This window comes from Somniosus microcephalus, chromosome 3, assembly GCF_052327205.1.
Source record: "Somniosus microcephalus isolate GS21.2 chromosome 3, FLI_Smic_1.0, whole genome shotgun sequence".
Lineage (NCBI taxonomy): Eukaryota > Metazoa > Chordata > Chondrichthyes > Squaliformes > Somniosidae > Somniosus > Somniosus microcephalus.
In genome coordinates this window covers 6645087-6663214 of record NC_140989.1, presented here as the reverse complement: position 1 = coordinate 6663214, position 18128 = coordinate 6645087, and the positions used below count along the sequence as shown (strand labels likewise).

The 18128-nt window shown below is 50.3% G+C and overlaps 1 protein-coding gene across 1 annotated transcript in view; it reads right to left on the bottom strand.

Moving 5' to 3' along the window:
- Positions 1-1279: 1279 nt before the first annotated feature.
- Positions 1280-18128, bottom strand: part of LOC147120815 (uncharacterized) — a 139116-nt gene continuing 122267 nt past the window's right edge. The window contains exons 3-4 of the mRNA XM_085977161.1: positions 1539-1882; positions 1280-1467 (exon numbers count right to left, since the gene is read on the bottom strand). Coding sequence (XP_085833287.1) covers positions 1280-1467; positions 1539-1882 — 532 coding nt within the window. The remainder of the gene's footprint in view (positions 1468-1538; positions 1883-18128) is intronic.

Here is an 18128-nt window from a genome sequence, read left to right as displayed (position 1 = left end):
AGGACGAACCCGAATATTACCATGACCTGTTGAGTGACACTGAATATTACGAGGATGTGGTCTGCCCAGCTTGTGATGAAAACTCTCAAAGTGCTGAAATCCGGAGGAAGCACTTAAGGTCTAAGGAACATAAAGAGTTGGTGGCGCTACAGCTGGCAGCCGAGAAAGGAGCTCCGAGAGTTTGAAAAAGGCAGAAAAGAAAAAGAAGAAGCAGAAGATAATAACTGTCTAAAATATTAGCACTTCTACCATTCCAGGCGGGACATTACGAAAGGAGCTAAATTAGTTGAAAACCTGGAAAATGTCAAGACAGCCAGTTGGTTGTAAAAGTCCGCACTGCTGGTTCAACAGGACGAAGGTTCAAGCTGTTACGTCAAGAAAAAGGCTATGGAGGAGTCACGCTAGCCAGGTAATCCGGCTACACCAAAGAAATGTTGTTCGGAACGAGTCAAGATCAGAGACTGAATCTATGAACTATTTCCGCAGAGACTGAACCTGTGAACTGTTTCCACCGAGATTATATTTGTAAATTGTTTTATATGACATTGACTCCACCGAGATTATATCTGTAATTTGTTTTATAGGAAGTTGAAGATATGTATGTTTAACGGGGACTGTGTAAGTAATAAGCTAAAAAGGGAGGATTGTAGTGTATGTACCCGTCTATCTTTAAGGGAACTATTGAATGTAACCGTTCACCTTTAAGGGAACTACTTTAGGTGTGGCACTATTTGTTTGGCTTCTGTATACTGTAATACCGATAGTGACCACACCAGTATATAAGTGTTGTGCCAGGAGTTATTGGGCAGATTCGCCCGGACCTTCGAATAGTAAAGACCTGTTTTGTTTGTTACTTCTGAAGTCTGTGTATTTATTAACTGCACAACCCACAGACTTTACAACTGTAACTACAGTAATGGACACAGAGCATTAGATGGAGACACACACTGTAACTACAGTAATGGACTGGGAGCATTAGATGGAGACACACACTGTAACTACAGTAATGGACTGGGAGCATTAGATGGAGACACACACTGTAACTACAGTAATGGACAGGGAGCATGAGATGGAGACACACACTGTAACTACAGTAATGGACTGGGAGCATTAGATGGAGACACACACTGTAACTATAGTAATGGACTGGGAGCATTAGATGGAGACACACTGTAACTACAGTAATGGACAGGGAGCATTAGATGGAGACCCTCACTGTAACTACAGTAATGGACAGGGAGCATTAGATGGAGACACAATACAACATTTACCCCAGGGATCACAATGCAACATTCACCCCAGTAGACAGTACTCCACCCATTCTGGAGTCCAGCCATTCACTCTGATTATTGATGGTCTTTGAATATACTCCAGTCATTAGGTCCGTGATCTCTAGAAACCTGCAGTGCTTGTTGAATATTGTGTGCACATGAATCGTCACCATTTCATTTTTCCCAACTTCACTCCCTAAGGTGGAGTGAAATACAAACTTAATATTCCTATTATAAATCAATGAAGATAATGTAAACTGTACTTACTGGTTACAATGAGCTGGGTTCCGTTCCCATAGATCATTTCCCACACTTTACAGTAATAGACAGCAGTGTCACTGGGCTGCACGTTTGTGATTGTCAGAATGAAGCTGTTATTGGAGGTGTCTCTGGAAGGCTGGAGACGGTCAGTGGAACCTGGGCTCCCTCGTGCACTGCCATTTGCCTCGTGTGTTAAAACCTGCTCCTTATCTTGCCCTGGTTGTTGCCGGTACCAGTGGACACCGGTGTCGCTCACTCTGGCGTTCCGCATGGTGCACTGTAACCGCGCCGAGTGACCCTCTGTGACATGTTCCAGGCTCGGAGACTGGAGAAGGACTGGGATCACTGCAGCATTAAGGGAAAATGTCAATGAATTAAAACCTGGCCCATAAGTTGCAAAGTGTCCCGTGTGTTGAGGGCATCAGTCGAGGCAGCAAAGGTCAGGTTTTCAACAGAGAGAACAGACTGTCATACTGAAGCAGTGGGTAATCTTGCTCTATGTGGGAATTCAGGGACGCTGCCTGTGTCCCTGACGACCATGTGTGCCAGAAATTTATCCAGCTGCAGCTACTAGCAGACCACATTGCGGCGCTGGAGCTGCGGATGGATGAGTTTTGGAGCATTCACGATGCTGAGAGGGTCATGAGTAACACGTTTAGTGAGTTGGTCACACTGCAGGTAAGGGCTGCACAAGCAGAGGGAAATGGGTGACCATCAGGTGGAGCAGTAGAAGCAGGCAGGTAGTGCAGGGGTCCCCTGTGGACATCCCCCTCTCAAACAGGTATACCGATTTGGATACTGTTGAGGGGGATGACTTACCAGGGGAAGGCAGCAGCAGCCAACTTCCTGGCACCAGGGGTGCTTCTGCTGCTCAGGAAGGGAGGAAAAAGGGTGGGAGAGCAATAGTGGTAGGGGATTCTATCGTAAGGGGAACAGATAGGCATTTCTGTGGCTGTAGACTTGACTCCAGGATGGCTTGTTGCCTCCCTGGTGCCAGGGTCAAGGATGTCACTGAACGGCTGCAGGGCATTCTGAAGGGGGAGGGTGAACAGTCAGAGGTCGTGGTTCACATTGGGACCAACGACATGGGTAGGAAGAGGGATGAGGTCCTGCAGCAAGAATTTAGGGAGCTAGGTAGCAGATTAAAGAGCAGGACCTCAAAGGTTGTAATCTCTGGATTACTCCCGGTGCCACATGCTAGTGAGTATAGGAATAGGAGGATAGAGCAGATTAATGCGTGGCTAAAGAGTTGGTGCAGGAGGGAGGGCTTTAGTTTCCTGGATCACTGGGTCTGCTTCTGGGGAAGGTGGGACTTGTACAAGTTGGACGGGTTGCACCTGAACCAGAACGGGACAAATATCCTTGTGGGGAGGTTTGCTAGCACTGTTCGGGGGGGTTTAAACTAACTTGGCAGGAGGATGGGATACAGAGTGGAGCTACAGTAGGGGGTGATGTACAGCCAAATATAGAGGAAAAAACAAGTCAGACTGGAAGGCAAAGCAAATATGTAACAGCACAAGGGAGTAGGGCAAGGCAAAATGGCATTTATTTTAATGCAAGGAGTCTTGCGAATAAGGTGGATGAACTGAAGGTGTTGATGAACACATGGGAGTATGATATTGTTGCTATCACGGAGACATGGTTGAGGGAGGGGCAAGACTGGCAGCTCAATATTCCGGGGTATAGAATCTTCAGGCGAGACAGAGGGGGGGGGGGGTAAAAGAGGACGGGGTGTCGCAATATTATTTAAGGAGACAATTACTGCTGTAAGGAGGGATGATATATTAACAGGTTCCTCTAATGAGGCCATATGGGTTGAACTTAAAAACAAAAAGGGGGCTAGCACTTTGCTGGGAGTGTACTATAGGCCCCCAAACAGCCAGGGGGAGATAGAGGAACAGATATGTAGGCAAATCTCAGAGAAGTGTGCAAATAATAGGGTAATTATAGTGGGGATTTCAACTTCCCCAATATTAACTGGGATAGTCAGAGTGTGAAAGGCTTAGAGGGTGCAGAATTCTTAAAGTGCATCCAGGAGAGCTTTTTGAGCCAGCATGTAGAAAGTCCTACAAGAGAGGGGGCGGTACTGGACCTAATTCTAGGGAATGTGGCCGGGCAAGCGGTAGAAGTGTTAGTAGGTGAGCACTTTGGTGACAGTGACCATAATTCGGTGAGATTTAAGGTTGTCATGGAAAAGGACAAGGATGGACCGGAAATAAAGGTTCTAAATTGGGGGAAGGCCAATTTTAATATGATAAGGCAGGATCTGGCCAATGTGGACTGGGATCAGCTACTTGAAGGAAAATCCACATCGGAGCAATGGGAGTCTTTCAGAAAGGAAATTGAGAGAGTACAATGGCAACATGTTCCCGTAAAGGTCAAGGGTGGGACCAACAAGCCCAGGGAACCTTGGATGTCAAGGGATATACGAGAATGGATTAGGAAAAAAAGGGGGGCTTTTGGCAGATACAAAGGACTAAAGACAGAGGAAGCCCTAGAGGAGTAGGAAAAGGCTACTATGTGAGGCAAAGGAGGAGATTGCAGGGGCTCTGACACAAATTTTCAGAACCTCTCTGGCCACAGGGGATGTGCCAGAGGACTGGAGAACAGCTAACATAGTGCCATTATTCAAGAAGGGTAGTAGGGATAAACCAGGGAACTACAGGCCAGTGAGCCTAACATCAGTGGTAGGGAAATTACTGGAAAAAATTCTGAGGGACAGAATTGGTCTCCACTTGGAGAGGCAGGGATTAATTAGGGATAGCCAGCATGGCTTTGTCAAGGGAAGATCATGTCTGACCAATTTGATTGAATTTTTTGAGGGGCTGACTAGGTGTGTGGATGAGGGTAGTGCAGTGGATGTGGTTTACATGGATTTCAGTAAGGCTTTTGATAAAGTCCCACATAGGAGCCTGGTCAGGAAGGTAAGAGCCCATGGGATCCAGGGTGCCTTGGCACATTGGATCCAAAACTGGCTTAGTGGCAGAAGGCAGAGGGTGATGGTGGAAGGTTGTTTTTGTGACTGGAAGCCTGTGTCCAGTGGGGTACCGCAGGGATCGGTGCTGGGTCCCTTGCTGTTTGTGGTCTACATTAATGATTTGGATGTGAATGTAAAAGGTATGATCAGTAAGTTCGCAGATGACACGAAAATTGGTGGGGTGGTAAATAGCGAGGCGGGAAGCCTCAGGCTACAGGACGATATAGATGGGTTGGTCAGATGGGCGGAACAGTGGCAAATGGAATTTAACCCTGAAAAGTGTGAGGTGATGCATTTTGGAGGGACTAACAAGGCAAGGGAATACACAATGAATGGTAAGACCCTAGGAAAGACAGAGGATCAGAGGGACCTTGGTGTGCATGTACATAGATCCCTGAAGGCAGCAGAACAGGTGGATAAGGTGGTTAAAAAGGCATATGGGATACTTGCCTTCATTAGCCGAGGCATAGAATATAAGAGCAGGGAGGTTATGATGGAGCTGTACAAAACGCTGGTAAGGCCACAGCTGGAATACTGTGTACAGTTCTGGTCGCCACACTATAGGAAGGATGTGATTGCATTGGAGAGGGTGCAGAGGAGATTCACCAGGATGTTACCTGGGCTGGAGCGCTTCAGCTATGAAGAAAGACTGGACAGGCTGGGGTTGTTTTCCTTGGAGCAGAGAAGGCTGAGGGGGGACCTGATTGAGGTGTACAAAATTATGAGGGGCATAGATAGGGTTGATAGAAAGGAACTTTTCCCCTTAGTAGAGAGGTCAATAACAAGGGGCCTAGATTCAAGGTAAGGGGCAGGAGGTTTAGAGGGGATTTGAGGAAGAACTTTTTCACCCAGAGGGTGGTTGGAGTCTGGAACTCACTGCCTGAAAGGGTGGTAGAGGCAGGAACCCTCACAACATTCAAGAAGCATTTGGATGAGCACTTGAAATGCCATTGCGTACAAGGCTACGGACCAAATGCTGGAAAATGGGATTAGAATAGACAGGGCTTGATGGCCGGCGCGGACGCGATGGGCCGAAGGGCCTCTTTCTGTGCTGTAAAACTCTATGACTCTATGGGGGAGAAATTGGGTGAGTAGCGCCACCTGTTAGCGCCTAAAGAGGCCGTCAGTGGCTGTAGCGCCACTGGCTGCGCCTCCCGCGATATTCCGCAGGGGCGCTAATGGTGGCGTTAGCCATTTGCGCTGCGCCGCCACCGATGATGTCATCAGTGTGCGCAGCACCCCATTCGCGCCCCGAACGCGATATTTGTTAGCGAACGCCGCTGTAGCACCGTTCGCTACCCGCGCCCGGTTCACGGGGCCTTGCTGTGCCGGCAGAGGCACAAGTTAAGGTGGAGGTGCGGGGCGGCCGCCTGCCAGCACCTCCGTCCCCGGCCTCCTGGTCCACCCCCCCGCGGCATTGCCGGCTGTTTCCCGAGAGCCCGGCACTTCTCCTTGGTGCCGGGCTCTTTTGCCGGCACTCGCGATCGGGGTTCGCGCTGGTGCAGGCCCCTCCCCTTTAACAGTGGGAGGAAGGCCTGCAGTACTGCCGCGTGCCATACCGCAGCGTGTGACGCTGCGGCACGTTGCGCTGCGATATTCAGTTTCAGCGCCCTAAGAGGGATGCGGAGCGCCTCGAGCCTCGCCCCGTCTCCCTCTAGGGGCACTTCAACTGAATTTCTGACGATCGCTACAGCTTCGAACGCTGCGCAAAAACCAGCGCCCAGGCGAACTTGGCGCCAGTTTGGCGCCTCAACCCAATTTCTAGGCGTATGACTCTATCTATGACTCTAACTAGAAGCAATGCCATGGCACTGTGAAGCAAGTGGTTAGCCAGGGGAAGAAAATGAAAGAGGAAAATAGGTGAGTGCTATTCAATTATTGGAGGGATAGTCGGCCTTTTTAGCAGCTGTGTCTGAGTCCCGATTGTTACTCTCCTGGTGCCACGGTGAAGGTCATAATACAATGGGGGGTAAGCCTTTGGAAAAGGAGGGAGAGCAGCCAGGTGTCATGGGCTGTGTAGGAACTAATGACATAGGAAAGAGGAGAGTGGAGATCTTATAGGAGGCGGTACGGGGTCAAGGCTGAAGAGCAAACCCTCAAGGGTGGTAATGGCAAGGTTACTGGCTGTGCCACACGTTGGGCTGGTTAGACAAAGGCAGATTGGATCCATCAATGTGTGGCTTGAGAGATGGTGCAGGAGGAATGGTTTCAGATTGCTGGGACATTGGGACCAGCTCTAGGACAGAGGGAAGCTGTTCAGGATGGATGGACTTCACCTGAGTCTGGGTGGCACCAATGTTCTGGAAAGGCAGTGGAGGTGTATGTGAACTGGTATGGCAGTAGGAAGGGGAAAGCAGAACAGACTGCAGGTTAAGAATAAATAGGAAAGAGATTAAGGATAACCAGAATTGCGCTGTTATGAATGCGAGGGGTTTAAGGAATAAAACGGATGAGCTAGAGTGCTGGTTCATAGGGAGGAAATAGATATACTGGAGTGACTGAAACCTGCTTGAAATTAAGTGATGATTGGGGCTTCCAGGGCTGTGTGTGTTTTGGGAAGGACTAGGCAGGTAAGCAGGAGATGGGTGAGATTATTTGTTAGGTTGGGGCTAATAACAACAGCGGTGAATACTGGCAGAGGTAGTGAGTCTCACTTAAAATTAAAGGACAGTAAAAGGCTAAAGTTAATAATATGAATATGCTACAGGCTACCAAATAATGAGAGGGAGGCTGATGCAGTTTGTGAGAGACGATAAGATGAGTGCCAAGTCTTCAGTTGAGGGAGCGCCGCACTGTCGGAGGTGCCGTCTTTCAGATGAGACGCTAAATCGAGACCCGTCTGCTCTCTCAGGTGGACGTTAAAGATCCCACGCCACTATTTCGAAGAAGAGCAGAGGAGTTCTCTCCGGTGTCCCGGCCAATATTTATCCCTCAACCAATACCTAAAACAGACAATCTGGTCATCTACTTCATTGCTGTTAGTGGGATCTTGCAGTGTGCGAATTGGCTGCCGCATTTCCCACATTACAACAGTGACTCCACTTCGAAAGTGCTTCACTGGCTGTGAAGCGCTTTGAGATGTCCTGATGTCCTAAAATGTGCTATTTCAATTTCTTTTTTTCAGTAGTAATCTTAGGAGATTTCAATCTTCCTGGTGTTGATTGGAGTGGACACTGGGGACGACCTGCCAGCAGGTATTGATCTAATATCCACAACAGTACATTAAGGAACTCACTAAGGGCAATTCAAGATTGGATTTTGTGCTAATGAGTGAGGAAGGGGCAATAAGCAAAGCAGAAGTAATGGAACATTTGAGATCTAGTGACCGTAACAGTTAAAAAGAGTTGATTTTAAGTGTATGAGAGAATGTTAAAATGGGAAGAGTTAGTGGAAGGAAACAATGTGCGAGGAAAGTAGAATAGTTTCCGAGGAACAGCTTTTAAAATGCAAAATGAATTTTTCCCTGAAATAGATCAGTTCAGTGACACCATAAAATAATACCAGTTTGACTTAGTAACAAAGATTTTTTTTCATTTGTTCCTGGGATGTGGGCGTCGCTGGCAAGGCCAGCATTTATTGCCCATCCCTAGTTGCCCTCGAGAACATAAGAACATAAGAAGTAAGAGCAGGAGTAGGCCATTCGGCCCCTCGAGGCTGCTCCGCCATTCAATAAGATCACGGCTGATCATCGACCTCAACTCCACTTTCCGGCCTGATCTCCATATCCCTTGATTCCCCTAGAGTCCAAAAATCTATCGATCTCAGCCTTGAATATACTCAAAGACTCCGCATTCACAGCCCTCTGGGGCAGAGAATTCCAAAGATTCACAACCCTCTGAGTGAAGAAATTCCTCATCTCAGTCTGAAATGGCCGACCCCTTATCCTGAGACTCTGCCCCCTGGTTCTAGACACTCCAGCCAGGGGAAACAACCTCTCAGCATCTACCCTGTCAATCCCCTTCAGAATCTTGTATGTTTCAATGAGATCACCTCTCATTCTTCTAAATTCCAGAGAGTATCGGCCCATTCTACACAATCTCTCCTCATAGGACAGCCCTCTCATCCCAGGAATCAATCCAGTGAACCTTCGTTGCACCGCCTCCAAGGCAAGTATATCCTTCCTTAAATAAGGAGACCAAAACTGTGCCCAGTACTCCAGGTGTGGTCTCACCAAGGCCCTGTACAATTGTAGCAAGACTTCCTTACTCTTACACTCCAACCCCCTGCAATAAAGGCCAACATGCCATTTGCCTTCCTTATTGCTTGCTGTACCTGCATGCCAGCTTTCTGTGTTTCTTGCACAAGGACACCCCAATCTCACTGAACACCAACATTTGAAAGTTTCTCACCATTTACAAATATTCTGTTTTTCTATTCTTCCTACCAAAGTGAATAACCTCGCATTTCCCCACACTATACTCCATCTGCCACCTTACTGCCCACTCACTTAGTCTATCTATAACCCTTTGTAGATTCTTTGTGTTCTCCTCACAGCTCACTGTCCCACCTAGCTTTGCATCATCAGCAAACTTGGATGCATTTCACTCCAAGTCACACACCATCCTGACTTGAGAAGGTGGTGGTGAGCCGCCTTGAACCGCTGCAGTCCGTGTGGTGAAGGTGCTCCCACAGTGCTGTTAGGGATGGAGTTCCAGGATTTTGATCCAGCGACGATGAAGGATCGGCCGATATATTTCCAAGTCAGGATGGTGTGTGACCTGGAGGGGAACTTGGAGGTGGTGGTGTTCCCATGCGCCTGCTGCCCTTGTCCTTCTAGGTGGAAGAGGTCGCGAGTTTGGAAAGTTGTGAAAGGCATTGAGAGAGAAAGAGAAAGCTTACAACATGTTGAAGAAAGGAACAGAATTGGGAGATCTATAAAGATAGGCTGAGGAATGCCAAGAAACTGAGAAGTGATCATGAGGAAAACACAGTAAAAAAGCCATGTGTTCTTTAAGTATGCCAGGAGTAAACAAAGTGTTCCAATTTCCACTCTTCCCTCGCCTTCACATGGTCCATCTCCGACTCTTCCCTGACTGGACCACGTAAAGCATTATCGGGCCCAGCTCTCGTCTGCCAAAACTGATCACTATTCCAGAATCATTCTGGAATGCAAAGATAAACCCCGGCTCCTATTCTCTACAGCTAACCATCTTCTTAAACCCCTCTCCCCTGTCTCCTCCACCCTCACCTCCGATAACAAGTGTGAAGAGCTCATGGACTTCTTTGTCTCTAAGATTGAGACCATCCGTTCAGCTGCCTCTGCCACTTCCCTTCCTTCCCCTAGACCACCGGGCCAGGTTCCCCCTGCCCAGCCCTGAACTCACATCTTTCCCCAGTTTCTCTCCGATCTCCCCTCATGCCCTCTCCGCACTCATCTTGTCCAGGAGACCCACCTCCTGCTCCCTCGATCCTATTCCCACCAAACTGCTGACCACCCAACTTCCTTTCCTGGCTCCCATGTTAGCTGACATTGTTAACGGTTCTCTCTCCTCAGATACTGTCCCCCTCTCCCTCAAATCTGCCGTCATCACCCCTCTCCTCAAAAAAACAAACTTTGATCCCTCCGTCCTTGCAAACTACCGCTCCATCTCCAACCTCCCTTTCCTCTCCAAAGTCCTTGAACGTGTTGTCGCCTCCCAAATCCGTGCCCATCTTTCCCGGAACTCCATGTTTCAATCCCTCCAATCAGGTTTCCGCCCTTGCCACAGAACCGAAACGGCTCTCGTCAAAGTCACAAATGACATCCTTTGTGACTGTGACAAAGGTAAACTATCCCTCCTTGTCCTTCTTGACTTGTCTGCAGCCTTTGACACGATTGACCACTCCATCCTCCTCCAACGCCTCTCCATCGTCGTCCAGCTGGGTGGGACTGCACTCGCCTGGTTCCATTCTTATCTATCTAATCGTAGCCAGAGAATCACCTGCAATGGCTTCTCTTCCCACTCCCACATTGTTACCTCTGGTGTCCCCCAAGGATCTATCCCTGGGCCCCTCCTATTTCTCATCTACATGTTGCCCCTTGGCAAAATCATCCAAAAACACAGCATCAGGTATACATGTATGCTGACGACACTCAGCTCTACCTCACTGCCACCTCTCTTGACCCCTCCATTGACTCTAAATTGTCAGATTGCTTGTCCAACATCCAGTTCTGGATGAGCAAAAATCTTCTCCAATTAGATATTGGGAAAACCGAAGCCATTGTTTCCGGTCCCGGCCACAAACTCTGTTCCCTCGTCACTGACTCCATCCCTCTCCGTAACATCTGTCTGAGGCTGAGCCACGCTGTTCGCAACCTTGGTGTCATATTTGACCTTGGTGTCATATTTGACCCTGAAATGAGCTTCCGACCACATATCCGCAGCATAACTAAGACCGCCTACTTCCACCTCCGTAACATCGCCCGTCTCCACCCGCCTCAGCTCATCCGTTACTGAAACCCTCATCCATGCCTTTGTTACCTCCAGACTTGACTATTCCAACGCACTCCTGGCTGGCCTCCCACATTCTACCCTCCATAAACTTGAGGTCATTAAAAACTCGGCTGCCCGTGTCCTAACCTGCACCAAGTCCCATTCGCCCATCACTATTGTGCTCGCTGACCTACAATGGTTCCCGGTTAAGCAGCGCCTTGATTTCAAAATTCTCATCTTTGTTTTCAAATCCCTCCATGGCCTCGCCCCTCCCTGTCTCTGTAGTCTCCTTCAGCCCCACACCCCCCTACCCCGAGATATCTGCACTCCTCTAATTCTGCCCTCTTGAGGAGCCCGGATTATAATCGCTCCACCACTGGTGGCCGTGCCTTCTGTTGCCTGGGCCCTAAGCTTTGGAATTCCCTGCCTAAACCTCTCCGCCTCGCTACCTCGCTTTCCTCCTGTAAGACGCTCCTTAAAACCTACCTCTTTGACCAAGCTTTTGGTCACCTGTCCTAACTTATCCTGATGTGGATCGGCGTCAAATTTTTTGTCTTAAAATACTCCTGTGCAGCGCCTTGGGACGTTTTACTATGTTAAAGGTGCTATATAAATACAAGTTGTTGTTATTGTTCCCTTCCTCGACTTCTCTGTCTCCATTTCTGAGGACAGGCTTTCGACCAATGTCCACTATAAGCCCACTGACTCCCACAGCTACCTGGACTACACTTCCTCCCACCCCGCTTCCTGTAAGGACTCTATTCCTTTCTTCCAGTTACTCCATCTCCGCCGCATCTGCTCTGACGATGCCACCTTCCATACCAGTGTTTCTGACATGTCTTCCTTTTTCCACAAGCAAGGATTCCCCTCTACTGTGGTTGACACGGCCCTCGACCATGTCTGTTCCATTTACCCCACTTCTGCTCTCACTCCTTCCCCTCCCTCCCAGAAGCACAATAGGGTTGCCCTTGTCCTCACCTTTCACCCATCCAGCCTACACATTCAACGGATAATCCTCCGTCATTTCCGCCACTTCCAGTGTGAGGGGTACAGTTATTGGAGGGGGTACAGAGAAGGATATTCAGTTATTGGGGTACAGAGAAGGATATTCAGTTATTGGGGTACAGAGAAGGATATTCAGTTATTGGGGTACAGAGAAGGATATTCAGTTATTGGAGGGGGTACAGAGAAGGATATTCAGTTACTGGGGTACAGAGAAGGATATTCAGTTATTGGGGTACAGAGAAGGATATTCAGTTATTGGGGTACAGAGAAGGATATTCAGTTACTGGGGTACAGAGAAGGATATTCAGTTATTGGGGTACAGAGAAGGATATTCAGTTATTGGGGTACAGAGAGGATATTCAGTTATTGGGGTACAGAGAAGGATATTCAGTTACTGGGGTACAGAGAAGGATATTCAGTTATTGGGGTACAGAGAAGGATATTCAGTTATTGGGGTACAGAGAAGGATATTCAGTTATTGGGGTACAGAGAAGGATATTCAGTTATTGGGGTACAGAGAAGGATATTCAGTTATTGGGGTACAGAGAGGATATTCAGTTATTGGGGTACAGAGAAGGATATTCAGTTATTGGGGTACAGAGAAGGATATTCAGTTATTGGGGTACAGAGAAGGATATTCAGTTACTGGAGGGAGTACAGAGAAGGATATTCAGTTATTGGGGTACAGAGAAGGATATTCAGTTATTGGGGTACAGAGAAGGATATTCAGTTATTGGGGTACAGAGAGGATATTCAGTTATTGGGGTACAGATAAGGATATTCAGTTACTGGGGTACAGAGAAGGATATTCAGTTATTGGGGTACAGAGAAGGATATTCAGTTATTGGGGTACAGAGAAGGATATTCAGTTATTGGGGTACAGAGAGGATATTCAGTTATTGGGGTACAGAGAAGGATATTCAGTTATTGGGGTTCAGAGAAGGATATTCAGTTATTGGGGTACAGAGAAGGATATTCAGTTACTGGAGGGAGTACAGAGAAGGATATTCAGTTATTGGGGTATAGAGAAGGATATTCAGTTATTGGGGTACAGAGAATGATATTCAGCTATTGGGGTACAGAGAAGGATATTCAGTTATTGGGGTACAGAGAAGGATATTCAGTTATTGGGGTACAGAGAATGATATTCAGTTATTGGGGTACAGAGAATGATATTCAGTTATTGGGGTACAGAGAAGGATATTCAGTTACTGGAGGGAGTACAGAGAAGGATATTCAGTTATTGGGGTACAGAGAATGATATTCAGTTATTGGGGTACAGAGAAGTATATTCAGTTATTGGGGTACAGAGAAGGATATTCAGTTATTGGGGTACAGAGAAGGATATTCAGTTATTGGGGTACAGAGAAGGATATTCAGTTATTGGGGTACAGAGAAGGATATTCAGTTATTGGGGTTCAGAGAAGGATATTCAGTTATTGGGGTACAGAGAAGGATATTCAGTTACTGGAGGGAGTACAGAGAAGGATATTCAGTTATTGGGGTATAGAGAAGGATATTCAGTTATTGGGGTACAGAGAATGATATTCAGCTATTGGGGTACAGAGAAGGATATTCAGTTATTGGGGTACAGAGAAGGATATTCAGTTATTGGGGTACAGAGAATGATATTCAGCTATTGGGGTACAGAGAAGGATATTCAGTTATTGGAGGCGGTACAGAGAAGGATATTCAGTTATTCAAGGTACAGATAATTACTTCGAGATAAAGACAGGGAGTAGATGAGGATATTTTTTTTGTCATCTGGAATGCGCAGCCTGAAAGGGCGGTGGAAGTAGATTTAATGATAACTTTCAAAAGTGAATTGGATAAATTCTTGAAATGGAAACATTTGTAGGGCTATTGTCAATGTTCCCTTTAAGCTGCGCAGCCGCCTGACGCTCCAGGGGTCCCGCGCAGCCGTGTGGCGCTCCCGGGGTCCTGCGCAGCCGTGTAGCGCTTCAGGGGTCCTGCGCAGACGTGTGGTGCTCCAGGAGTCCTGCACAGATGTGTGGTGCTCCAGGGGTCCCGCGCAGCTGCCTGTCGCTCCAGGGGTCCCGCGCAGCCGTGTGGCGCTCCCGGGGTCCCGCGCAGCCGCCTGGCACTCCAGGGGTCCTGCGCAGAGGTGTGGCGCTCCCGGGGACCCGCGCAGCCGTGTGGTGCTCCAGGGGTCCTGCGCAGACGTGTGGCGCTCCAGGGGTCCCGCGCAGCCGCCTGGCACTCCAGGGGGTCCCACGCAGCCGTATGGCGCTCCAGGGGTCCCGCGCAGCCGTGTAGCACTCCAGGGGTCATGCGCAGGCGTGTGGCGCTCCAGGGGCCCTGCACAAATGTGTGGCACTCCAGGGGTCCAGCACAGCCGCCTGTCGCTCCAGGGGTCCCGCGCAGCCGTGTGGCGGGTCCCGCGCAGCCGTGTGGCGCTCCCGGGGTCCCGCACAGCTGCCTGGCACTCCAGGGGTCCTGCGCAGACGTGTGGCGCTCCAGGGGTCCCGCGCAGCCGTGTGGCGCTCCCGGGGTCCTGCGCAGCCGTGTGGCGCTCCCGGGGTCCTGCGCAGCCGTGTGGCGCTCCCGGTGTCCGGCGCAGACATGTGGTGCTCCCGGGGTCCTGCGCAGACGTGTGGCGCTCCAGGGGTCCTGCACAGACGTGTGGTGCTCCAGGGGTCCTGCGCAGACGTGTGGTGCTCCAGGGGTCCCGCGCAGCCGCCTGTCGCTCCAGGGATCCTGCGCAGCCGCCTGGCGCTCCCGGGGTCCCGCGCAGCCGTATGGTGCTCCAGGAGTCCCGCACAGCCGTGTGTCGCGCCAGGGGTCCAGCGTAGCCGTTTGGCGCTGCCGGGGTCCCGCGCAGCTGTATGGTGCTCCAGGGGTCCCGCACAGCCGTGTGTCGCTCCAGGGGTCCCACGCAGCTGCCTGTCACTCCAGGGGTCCCACGCAGATGTGTGGCGCTCCAGGGGTCCCGCGCTGCCGTGTGGCACTCCCGGGGTCCCGCGCAGCCCCCTGGCACTCCAGGGGGTCCTGCGCAGCCGCCTGGCACTCCAGGGGGTCCCGCGCAGCCGTATGGTGCTCCAGGGGTCCCGCGCAGCCGTATGGTGCTCCAGGGGTCGCGCACAGCCGTGTTTTGCTCCAGGGGTCCCACGCAGCCGTATGGTGCTCCAGGGGTCCCGCACAGCCATGTGTTGCTCCAGGGGTCCCGCGCAGCCGCGTGGCGCTCCAGGGGTCCCGCGCAGCCTAGTAAAGGGGCTGTGTGGCCCCCCACCCCCCAAAAAACGACAGTGAAGACTGGCTGTGGGGAAAGAGCAGGGGAGTTGGACTAACTGAAGAGCTCTATCTAAGAGCCGGCACAGACACGATGGGCCGAATAGTCTCCTGTTGTGCTGTATGATTCTACCTGACTTGGGGTTCTCCCGATCGGCCACTGTAAGTGGAACATCCAGATCACACGTAAACAGCTTCTGCCGATCTTCCTCAGAAGTTATGGCGGCCAACCGGGAGAACCCCTGAGAAATCTCCCGGTGATGATTTTTCATAAATCTATGCAGGAAACTTTGGTTTTTCCGGAGGTTAAAAGTCCGGAAAGCTCTATCTACCGGCAAAATTCAGGAGCCGTTTCCTATAAGTATTTTTACTTCTCGTTGCTTTTTTTTCCCAGTCAGGCTCTGCAAGGTCTGTAGCTAAGCAACAGCTTCAGCTAGAGACGCTTTTAAGCTGCAGCCGACTGTTTTGAAGCACAGGGTTTGTTGATTCACATGGAGCTGAAAAGCTCCGTATGTTTCAACATGTCCGGCAGTTTTGAGGGAACGGCAACAGCTCGGCCCCGTCGGTGCCGGATATCACAAAGTTTCCTGTAATTGATCATTTAAGAATCTTACACCCGTGCATTGTGTCCACAAAACCCAAGTTCCTTTTGCCACCTTTTTGTCACACTTTTGTGTTACCTTTTTCCATGATAAATTCCTTTATAATGGAAACTGTCCAATAAACTGATCACACGGTAATTATAACCCCCACACATGCCAGTTGGTGCCAATTGATCACCTCAGCTTTGCTTCTCCCAGCTCCTCAGCCCGTACTGCAGAGAAATGTGCAGATGGAGTATAATGTGGGGAAATGTGAGGTTATTCACTTTGGTAGGAAGAATAGAAAAACAGAATGGCCTAGAAATTCAGTTGTTTGCGCCAGCTGCTAGCGCCTTAGGAGGAGGAGATGTGGGGCGCTAGGCGGCTAGCGGCCGGGCGCAGCGCGATCTGCGCCTCTCCCCAACTTCAGTAAAGATTTAGCGGCAGCGCAAAGCCTTTGCGCGCGCTCAGCTGCGCGCGCAGATCCTGGCGTCATTTCATCGTGCAACGCCCTTTGTTCGCCCCAAACCGGAAATTCAGTGGCGTCGGCCTATTGTGCGCCTGGCGCCCCTAGCGACTGGTAGAGGGGAACGGTTCCCAGTCGCTGCAGGGCGCGGGGGGCGCAAATTAAAGGGCACTCCTCCTGCAGTAGAAATGGCAGCCATTTTGCAACACTCCTTCTTTGTGAGAGACGGATCTTTGCAGAGAGACAAAGGTAGAGAGCTTTCTGGTTTGGCTCAACACTCGCACAGGTACTTGTGGCTTCAGGCCACAGCTTTCCACTTGTCTTTAACTTCAGTGTCATATCATTGATTGCAAACATATAATGGGGGCTGCAATGGGTGGAAACGTTGGCCTTCTCCATTGCATTCAAAGGGCTCACAGACGCCGTGAGAGAGTGGCAGTCATGGCCAGACGGAGAAGGGGCAACAGGCGTCGGCTAAGGAGGCCTTACCCACCCAGGGTATACCGCCAGCAGTTCTCCTATCTGAACATGTCTGACGAGCAGTGTGTTCGGAGACTGCGATTCCGAAGGGCGGTGGTCACTGAGATCTGCCACCTGCTTCGCGGAGATCTGCAGCCACATCTGAGGAGCAGGACGTCTCTGTCGGTGGCAGTGAAGGTGACGGTGTCTCTCAACTTCTATGCCACCGGCTCCTTCCAATCCGCTACTGGGGACATTTCCAACATCTCCCAGTTTGCCGTGCATTGCTGCATCCGCCAGGTGACCAATGCCCTTTTCAGAAGGAGACGTCAGTTCATCTCCTTCTCCATGGCCCTTGTCAAGCAGCAACAGCGTGCAATGGGCTTTGCAGCATTAGCGGGCTTCCCCATGGTGCAGGGCGCCATTGACTGCACGCATGTGGCTTTGCGGGCACCTCTAGAGAATGCCGAGGATTACCGCAACCAGAAGGGCTACCATTCGCTCAACATGCAGTTGGTGTGTGACCACAGGCAGCTCATCCTAGCTGTCAATGCCCGCTTTCCAGGCAGCAGCCATGATGCCTTCATCCTGCGCCAGACTTCTGTGGCAGACATGTTCCAGGCCCAGCCTCACCCACGAGGATGGCTTCTCGGGGACAAAGGCTATCCTTTGTGCACCTGGCTGATGACCCCGCTCCGTGCGCCCAGCACCCCTGCTGAAGAGGGATACAATGACAGCCATCAAGCAACCAGGAACATCATTGAGCAAACAATCGGCGTCCTGAAGCAACGGTTCCGCTGTCTGGATCGTTCCGGAGGAGCCCTACAATATTCGCCTGAGCGAGTCTCCCATTTCGTGGTCGTGTGCTGCATGCTGCACAACCTGGCTATCCGCAGGACTCAGCCACTGCCACCAGAGTTTGGAGGACCACCTGAGGAGGAGGAGGAGGAGGAGGACCAGCACAGGAGGGAGGCAGAAAGTGCAAGGGCCGCCCGTCGGCGGCTTATTGAACGTCGGTTCTAGGCCCCCTCTCAGGGAATGGCTTGTGCCAATGTCACCAGATGAATGTAGCCGCTCCACAAGCCCTCAGCCGAGCAGGGCAACCAGGACTTGCAAAATAAAGCATGGACAGTGCGATTTAAGAACATTTATTACTTGGAAACCTCTGCCCTTCCCACATTACAAACTAATGGAGAGAAGCCCCCTCAAAAAACACAAAACGAACAGTCTCGGCCTTTCAAAAAACACAAAACGACCAGTCTCGGCCTTTACATGTGAAACAAAACATTTGGGCACACCTTCTACTTTTTGCCCTGCGAGGGTGATGCCTTTCGCATCCGTGACTGGCCCCTGCCCGCCCTGCAGCTCCTCCTCAATGGGACCCCAGTGGCTGCAGCAAGGCTGGGGGAAGGCTTCTGAGGGTCACATGGTGAGACGGCAGATGCC